This window comes from Oryctolagus cuniculus, chromosome 8 (assembly GCF_964237555.1).
Source record: "Oryctolagus cuniculus chromosome 8, mOryCun1.1, whole genome shotgun sequence".
Classification (NCBI taxonomy): Eukaryota; Metazoa; Chordata; class Mammalia; order Lagomorpha; family Leporidae; genus Oryctolagus; species Oryctolagus cuniculus.
Window position 1 is genome coordinate 52,816,598 of NC_091439.1, and position 9,706 is coordinate 52,826,303.

The 9,706-nt window shown below is 40.6% G+C and overlaps 1 protein-coding gene across 1 annotated transcript in view; it reads right to left on the minus strand.

Annotated features, from left to right (window-relative positions):
- FAM241A (family with sequence similarity 241 member A) overlaps window positions 1-9,266 on the minus strand; it is a 35,531-nt gene extending 26,265 nt beyond the window's left edge. The window contains exon 1 of the mRNA XM_002717099.5: window positions 8,929-9,266. Coding sequence (XP_002717145.2) covers window positions 8,929-9,093 — 165 coding nt within the window. The 5' untranslated portion in view covers window positions 9,094-9,266. The remainder of the gene's footprint in view (window positions 1-8,928) is intronic.
- Between the last annotated feature and the right edge of the window lie 440 nt (window positions 9,267-9,706).

Sequence of the window (9,706 nt, forward strand, 5' to 3'; positions counted from 1 at the left end):
ATCACTTATTTGAAATGCTTAGGAGTAGATGATTTTCAGATTCTGGATTTTTTTTTAACTTTGGAATACTGCATATATGTAATGTGATATCTAGGGGATGGGACTCGCATGTTAACAGGAAATTCATTTATGTTTCATATATACCTTACATACATAGCCTGTATCTGCCTGTTGACAGTAATCCATCACATGCGGTCAGGTGTGGAATTTTCCACTTGTAGCATCACATTGGAGCTAAAAAAGTTTCAGAATTTTGTAACATTTCAGATTTTAGATCAGAGATGTTCAGCCTGTATTTTTACTATGTTTCTTAATCTCCTTGTGCTGTATGTAGTTTGTACATATTGAAGTGGAGACAAAACATATCAGTTCATGAGGTTTGATGACACATTTCCCTCCAGGAAGAGGGAATTCATTTATACTTTCAACTGTTAGTGTATTATTATTTTATATACTATCTCATCTTTGTAATCTTTGATGATTGATAAAGGAAAAGTCTTTCTTAATTGTTTTAATTTACATTTCTTCTCCTAGTGAGGCTAGACACATTTCCCTATTCATTAGGCACTACATGTAGTTGTAGCTTTCATTTCCTATAAAATATAAAAAATTATATAATTATATATAAGAACTTAGCCACATAAAGCTTCATCTAATCTTAGCATTACAAATATCATAATTTATAACTTGTTTATTATTATATTAAAAACTTGCTTGTAATTTACTAAATGCAAAGTTTTATACTTATCTCTCAATGACCTACATGGAAACAATAAAGGCAAAACAACTTTTAGAGAGCATATATAAAAATAAATGAGACTACTGGTTAGATCTTAGCTTTTGAAATAAGTATAAATTGAAAAATACAAAACTCTGTGTTATATTTTCATTTTAACTAACAGGATTTAATATTTTTAAAATCATAAGTCAGGGGCGCTGGCATTGTGGCATAGCGGGTAGAGCTGCCTCCTGCAATGCCAGCATCCCATATGGGCACTGGTTCAAGTCCCAGCTGCTCCACTTCTGATCCAGCTCCCTATGAATGTACCTGGGAAGGCAGAGGAAGATGGCCCAAGTATTTTAGCCCCTGCCACCCACATGGGAGATTTGGAAGAAGCTCCTGGCTCCTGGCTTCAGCTGGGCCCAGCCCCGGCCATTGTAGCCATTTGGGGAGTGAATCAGTGGATGGAAGATCCCCCCTTTTTCTTTCTGTCTCTACCTCTCTCTTCCTGTAACTCTGTCTTTCAAATAAGTATGATAACTCTTTAAAAAAATATCACAAGTCACAGCTGGAAACATACATGAGCAAAATTATCAGATGTTCAAAAAGACACACTTGATTTAAGTTATATCTTCAAAATATTAAAACAGATTCCGATCGTAGTGGAATGGAGTGGTTACTCAGTGACAAAATAATTAAGCAAAGGGATTTTCATGAACTAATGATAGACATTAACAATGATTCATGAAGTGAAGAATGTGACTAACAAGATTCTTAATTCAAGTTGCAGTTTACAAAAGTCCTGCATTTGGTACTTTCCCTAAAATCTACCTTTTTTATGAAATGAAATCTCTGGTGACATGAGTACCTTGTGGGTGCAGTACAATATGCTAGATGCTACACAAGATGGAAGGGATTGTCTATTGAGAGTAGTCAAAATGAAATTTCTGAAAAATGATTTTTCTTCTCAATTCTCATTTTGTAGCAGTAAAAATTTCTTTTCTGCTATATGTTATTATCTCTGAAGAGCATGGGATAGGGAATTTGAAATCAAACTTATAGAATTTACATTTCATGATATATCAAAATTAAATTTTCTGCCTCTGCAGATGGTCTGCACACAATCCAAGCAAAATTTTAATCAAGACGCTAAACAACACAAATAATTTTTTGGATTAATTGGAAGAGATAATGAAAAAACTCTCAAACATAGATACTAGAAAAATTAAATCAAAGGAAATACAGTAAACTGACATATGGAAATTTATTTAATTTTCTAAATATATAATGTTTAGATGTTAAGTATTAATGATAAGCTTATCCTTCATTATCCATTAAGTTAAAAATATATGCACTATGCTTTCTCTATGGTCAGAACTCTAATAAGCCGCAGTTGCTGTTAAGTAAACAGCAGCAAATAAAGCCAATCATTTCCTCTTCCCATGCCAAGATAAGGCACAGCTGCCAACGAAGTTAAATGGAAAAAAAATACACTGGATATGGGACGAATATTAGATCAGAAGATGGAAAATATCTTCTGCCTCAAGTTAATTAGAAATTCAGTGACTGCTCAAGTGAAACTACTCCTCCAATGTCTTATCAATTCCTTTGAACACACATGGACACATTTAATGAAGGAGAAACTTGCAAGATTTTTTTGATGACAGGAGACTGCTGTTGCAGGATAAGATGGAGATTCCATAGAACACAGAAAAGTGAAAATGGCATCACCAAGGCATAACCAAGGCTTAAAAAAGGCTTGAGTAAAGATACAGAGTTTAAACTTATGTTTCTTGGGGCAAGACTGATGTCAAGGTACTTTCAGTTTCTCCCTTTAACCTTGCTGTATCACTTCTCTTTAATAGCAGGATAACTTGTATACAGGGGAGGGTGAGTATTCTTTTTCCTATCAGAGATTACTGGCCTACAAGGGAAAATAAGACCAAATAAAGATCTACATTAAAAGCAACATAACTTAGGTTGATAGGTTTATTTTTCCTTGGAGAATAATCAAACAATTTATTTGATTTTCATAAGGAAATATTAATACTTTATTCAAAACTAAATAACATTTATTCTATAAATCTAAGAATTACATGTACTAAAAATACAGTTCTGTGATGTGGTTAGCTGTGGGGAATATTAAGAAGGGAACCAAAGAGAAAGATGATAAAGAGAGGTGATGAGGAAGAAATAGGGAGCTAATATTTATTGGGGGCTTTCTGTGTGCTAGGCATTTAGCATACAAAATTTCACTGAATCCTCATAGGACTTCTAAGGTAAGTTTATACCCATTGCAAATAGGGAAATTGAGTCTCCAAGGGATTAAGTAATCAGGAAAACAGAGATGGTAAGATATTAAAGCCAGGATACAAACTTAGAAAGATCATATTCTAAAACCTTTTTCATTGTTTCCTAAAATTCAGCTACTACAGAAAAGTTGAAGAGGTAGGGTGACAAAGGGGAGGATGGATGGAGAAAAAGAGAAAATGGCTGAGATGAGTAGGGTAGAATAAACACAATGGGTGAATAAGACTCAATAGGGATAGAAAGGAAATGGGAGGAGCAAAGAGAGACAGCAAAGGAATGTGAGAAGGAGAGCAACTTAGAGAATGATGTATATGAAGGGTTGCTGGAAGAAGAGATACAGAAGGGGTTATTTAGGAGACTATCTGTTTGGAATATAGGCTTCAAGAAAACAAACAACTTTTACCTGTCCATTGGAATATCTATTAGCATGGTATTACCCTTGACAAGTCAAAGCACTGTAATCCTTACACATTTTGAGTAGAGCTTCTCATCTTCAGCCCCCGTTGACAGTTTGGTCATATAATACTTTGTTCTAGGGGTGTGCATCAGGTGTTTAGCAGTACCCTGGCTTCTTCCTATTTGATGTCATCAGTGCCCCTTCTAGCCTTAACAACCAAAAATGTCCAGACACTGCCAAATGTCCCCTAGGAACAGAACTGCCCCCAGTTGAGAACCACTAATTCAGAGGTTCTATTTTGGATAATGATAAAAAAATGAACAAAATACGGCTAGCATATGCAAAAATAATCTCTGAGTTTTTCCAGTGACCACATGTTCTTAGGAATAAGATAGAATTAAATTAAGGTAGAATTCATCTAAACTCAACATTTGTTATAGTATTGCTTGCAAACTGCCTTTAAAAACCTTAAAATGGGAGCAGGTCTTTGGGCCCAACAGTTCAGAAACCACCTGGAATGTCTGCATCATGTATCTGGTGCCTGCTTTAAACCCTTGCCCTGCTTCTGCTCTGCTGTACTGAGCCGCCAGCTCCTGGTTTTGGCCTGGCCAGCCTGGCTGTTGTGTGGTTTTGGGGAGCGAACCGAGGATGGGAAAGTTTGGTCTATTTGTGTCTCTCTCTTTCAAATACAATGAAAACAAAAATAAGTTTTTAAATGATCAAAAAGCATGCATAGGCTGCTTCCCCTCACTGTTTTATAAAGGACTACAAAGTGAGAGAGAAAGCAGACTATTAAATTATTAGAAAAATAAGTGATTAGTTCCATATATCATATAATATATAAAATCATCATAAAGAGCTTAAATATGTAGAGTAAAAATTAAATCGCAAGCATACATACAAAAAGGAAAACATAGGTGAGTTACTTAACTGGTTGTAGGATTAGAAAGAACTCATGAACAAGCATATCTATAAGATAAAAGGATACGTTAAAAGGTTCATGAGGAAAAACACATGCATAGTTTTTCCATAATGCACATTTTTTATGAACTTTTTGAAGATCCATTTTCTGTATGGATTTCAAGATTTTTTTTTTGTTGTACAAAAATAAACTTTTTTAAAATCCAATTTTCCACAAGACTTTTGAAGTACCCTGTGTTTGTGTGTGTGTGGATGAATGCATGAAAGCTACCAAAAAAATTCTTTAGACTGACAAAAACTAAAGACATTTCTAAATCAAAAACATCTAAATTAAAATTATAAAGCAAAAGAAAAAGGAGGATATTTATAATCAATATGTAATAGTGGGTTGATATCTTTAAAATAATGCAAGAAAAAATAGTCAACAAACATAATTTAAAAAAATGCCTGACAAATATATGAAATATCAAAAAGTACGCAGAGGCTGTCTCCCTTCCTCATTTTATTAAGCACTGTAAAGCAAGAGAGAAAGTAGATTATTAAATAATTAGCAAAATAAATACCAGCAACATCTTAAAATTTTTGCCAACTAAATTGGCAAAGATTAACAAAGATTATATTGTTCACTGTTGGCATGGATGGTTTTGAATGGGCACTGTGTACACCAATGCTGGAAGTGTACACTGGTATACCTTTTTTGAGTGAAACGTTTTTTAGGGTGGTTCAAGACGCTTCAAAGAGTTTGTCTCATTGACCTTGATCTTTCACTTCTAACAGTCTCTTTCAAGGTAAAGTCTGAGAATTTACAAGCAAAGACTTTCAGGTAGCATCACTTATAAAAGAAAATTTGGGGCCGGGGCTGTGGCGTAGCGCCATTTCAAGTCCCGGCTGCTCTACTTCCAATCCAGGTCTCTGCTGTGGCCTGGGAAAGCAGTGGAAGATGAAGTTCTTGGGTCCCCGCACCCATTTTGGAGACCTGCAGGAAGCTCCTGGCTCCTGGCTTTGGATAGGCAGAGATCTGACCGTTGTGGCCAGTTGGGGAGTGAACCAGCAGATGGAGGACCTCTCTCTCTCTCTCTGCCTCTCCTTCTCTCTCTGTGTAACTCTGACTTTCAAATAAGTAAATAAATCTTTTTTTAAAAAAAAGAAAATTTGAAGCATATCCCATGTGCACTGTTAGGAGAATGAACTATCAGATAGCCCTAGAAATATTTTTTGCATACAATTTTTTAATAAGAGAAAATTACACAACCTTCCAAGTAGATAAAAGAAAACGCAAAATTTTATTTATAATAAAACATGCTAAAATACATGCCCATACATACATGTATAACACATCCAGGGATATATGAATACAGAAATACCAAATGTTTGATATCCAAATATTATTGGAGGAGATTTTAAATGCTTTTGTTCTCTTCTTTTGATCTTTATTTCTAATTTTCAAAAGTACACATGACTTTCATAATCATCAAGCTAATATAATGGCCGTCTAAAGATAATGGGACCTCATTATGCTCTATGTAAGCAGTGCCATCTTAAGGTTATTCAGGTTGTGAATTAAACACTGTGTCTCACATCTAAGCAGATGCCACTGATATTATAGACAAATAATAAAGCCTGGTGGTGTTTAGGCTTCCAACTAGCTATTCAGCAGGGTGGACTCTTATACTTAGCCACCTGTGCACATGTAGATCATCTCACATTCATACAATTACTCCCACATTTGTGGAATGATTGTGTCCTGTTCCTTCAGTTCCCTGGGCATTCCCTGAAATTGCTTCTCCCCCCTGCTCATCTTCTTTAGGGGCCTGACTCCTACTTCAGACCTGACACAGCTCCTTTCTTGTAAGGCCTCCTTTCTTAGGATACTTGATTTCACCTCGGCCTCCTTTATCAGTCATTCTACCAGGAAAGATTCAGGACAGAAGGATAGAGAAACCTTAGCTTTTTCTCAAGCACAGTGGTACCTAAGGACAAATAGTAAAAAGTGATGCTGATAAAATATTAGCTATCAATAAAACACATATTAATATTAGTATTTTAGTATTACATGAATTAAATACCAGAGTACGGATGTATTTTTATCTGGTTTTATAATTTCAGTGAGCCAAAGATAGATTTTGTATAATCAAAGCTTATGCAAAAGACCAGGCTAAGGAAAGGGAATTAGGAATAGGAAAGAAAATAGGAACAGAAAGAAAATTCAGCAAAAGGATGTATAGGGAGGAGCCCTTGGCCTGGAAATAGCCCAAGGAAAAATTCTGCTCTATTAAATTATCAAGAAAGTGCAAAAGTCTGTAAAGGAAATAGAAGTAGAAAGGGGTTTAACACAAATTCGGTGCTGACAAAATCATTTAAAGAACTGGAGCAGCAGAAGGCAAGTGCCTCTGGAGTGACTGTTCAAGACCACATCACCACAGCCCTGATCCAGGTAAGAGCGAGCCTCTGATAGCTGCTGCCTTCAATTTCAGCTTAACATCCGTGAGGCCACTGGAAGACTCTGGAATTCCAGGCAGCATGCTAAACAGAAAGGACAGCAGGAAGACAGTCTGTACCTCATTTCCAGCTAATTAGTTTTGGTTCTGTTGCTGATCTATCATTTTTTCTAAAGAAACAATCACTGTAAGTTCTAAATCACTAGCTCAAGAACCAATTTTTCAAAAATACTCAGTTTGTAATTTGGAGCCCTTGTCCTTGAAACAACCAACAAAACAAACAAAATGAACTACCAAAAAATTCCCCCCAAAGAAAAACTAACTGAAACAACTCCTTGGAATCTGTTTTATAGTTGCGAATTTCATTTACCACTGCCTCAAATATCTGTACATCTCAAGTTATTTCCACCATTGTCAATGGCAGTGCAAAAATTTTAAATTTCATTCACAGGACCACCAAAAAGCTAGAAAGCAGTACTTCATGATAATATTGCAAAGAAATGATATATCTAAAAAGCAATATTTTTGCTTGTTTTTGGCTTCTTGATAAGAAGTTCTTCTTTGGTGCTGATGCATTAAGCAATGCATATCTCAGGTGTGATTGTCAATGACTGTATGTAGGTTTACAGTACATAAATAAACCACAAGGTATAAACCAAAATTATAAAAATAACTCTTCTAATGGAGCCCAAGAAAAGGAATTTCCACGACATGCAATGACGGAAGCAGGTATGCAAAAGTTTAGTCCATTTTCTAGGAAACATGGTTCACTCTTTTGTTTCATCCTTTTTCTTGTGTACCGTGAGCAACTTTGGTAAGACCAGAACTACTGATGAAGTCCCCATCATCATAACGATGCTCCCTTACAACCATTTGAAAATTTACTGTGGCAACTTGGGCACAAATGCATCCCCTGCCCTCAAGGGAGTTCCCGTGGCAGTTTTCTTCTCTTTTCCAGTTGAGCAACTAAACTAAAGTAAGAGGAAACCGAGCCCTTTAGTTATTGAGTCACGGTACAGTTAGCGGGAAAACCACCAGGAAGGGAATCCGGAAGATCTCTGTTACCAATGATTTGCTTCAGTCACCATCTCTTATACTGTCACACATATATTTTCAAAAAACACACTCCACATGGCCATCACACCTAATGCTAAGGAAGCTCTACTTTGTGTACCCAACACAGCAATTTCTGCTTCCTAAGTAACACTGCGATAATAGAAGTTATGCTTTATCTATTAAGGCGTTTAGTGATGATACTGGAGTCTGTGAAACGTGACAAAAAGGACAGATGGAGAAGGACCAGAAGAGACGGGTATTATTGTCTTAACAATATAGGCTGTAGGAAAGGCCAACAACCATTTGAATTCCCGTCTCTTCGCGTGATCCTAAAGATGACTTATCTCGAGTATTTTTGGAGATCTAATTACAGTCTTTGCTGGTGAAAATCCATTCTCTGTGTAGCTCAGTTTTTAAAATAAGCTGCCCACTGTCACACTAGATTTCATGAGATCAAACTCGGAGAGTTAAAAAACAAAACAAAAACCAATTCCCTTTTCCCCTACTGGGGCTGGCCCCTTAAACTTCTTTCCCTTTGGTGCTAACAGAAAGCAATTTCTTGCTTTCTCACTGTGTAAATGAAGCTCAGGTGTCATCTGGGTTCCGGCGAAGCGCCTGCTCGGGGACAGCCCCCGTCGGGCCGTGTGCTGTTGGGCCAGCTGCAGCGCACGCGGCACAGCGCGGCCGCCCGCGGGAGAAACACCCGCACCTTAGGGCCCCGCGAGGCGTGCGTCCCCACCGCAAGATGGAGGGCGGGACCGGAGCAGAGGGCCCACTCGCAGCTCGGGGGAGCGGACACCAAGTCGAAAAAGAAGTGTTTGCGCGAGAGGCTTTGAAAGCAGCCGCCGTACGGAGGGCATTTCCGCAACCCGGCGCCAGCCCGGACCCCTCGGTCCGACGGCGGCGACCCCCGACCCCGCCCGGCCGCGCCGTCCAACCGCTCCTCCCGATGGCCGCCCGAATGCCGAGGCCACCAGCGCCCCACGCGGGGCAGAGTCGAGAGGCGGCCCGGCCACTTCCCTCCGTCGCCGGGTGGGGCTCCTGACCCGGCCCGGCAGCGCCGTCGCCGCCCCTCCCCGCCTCACCTGCTCGCTCTCCGCCTGCGGCCGCCGCCCGAGCCGCCGCGGGCTCGCCCCGGGCTCCCGCTGGGTCCCCGCTGCCGCCGCCGCCCGCTCCGCCAGGGCGTCCCCGTCCTCGTCACGCTCCCCGCCGCCGCCGCCGCCCCGCAGCAGCTCCCCGGCCGAGCACATCCCGCCGTCTACTCCTGCCGTCCCGGGGGCCACGCCGCGACGCCGCCCGCAGCGGCCGTCACCCCGGGATCCGCGGCGCAGGCGGCTGACAGGAGCCTCCGAAACGCGCCCGGCCGGCCTGCGCGTCTGAAGTACAGAACCAGCCCGGCCCCTCCTGTCACCGGCTCGCCCCGCCCGCGGCCGCCGGGGCGGAGCCTGCGGTGGGCGGGGCCAAGGTGGGGGCGGAGCCCACGGGGGCGTGTGGGGCGGAGGAGAGAGAAAGTCTGCAGCGTGCGTGCACAGAACAGATATCTGATGGAGATTGTGGACGGTGAGAGAGGCTGTGCGTGTGTGTGTGTGTGTGTGTGTGAGTGAGAGAGAGAGACTATACATAATACATGGGTAGTGTGTGTGAGCTCCTGTGTGCGTGAGACACCTAGAGACAAGTGTGAGAGCTAAAGCTACACTTGTGAGACTGTGTGTATGTGAGACTGCGTTTGTGAGTTAGGAAGAAGGGTGTGTGGGTGTGTGTGAAAGAAGCAGGAGAAACACGTGCACGAGCACACACACACGCACACACACTCCACTGCTCTCTCCGGCCACTGTCTCTGTGCTTGCCTGGCCTTGGAATGTG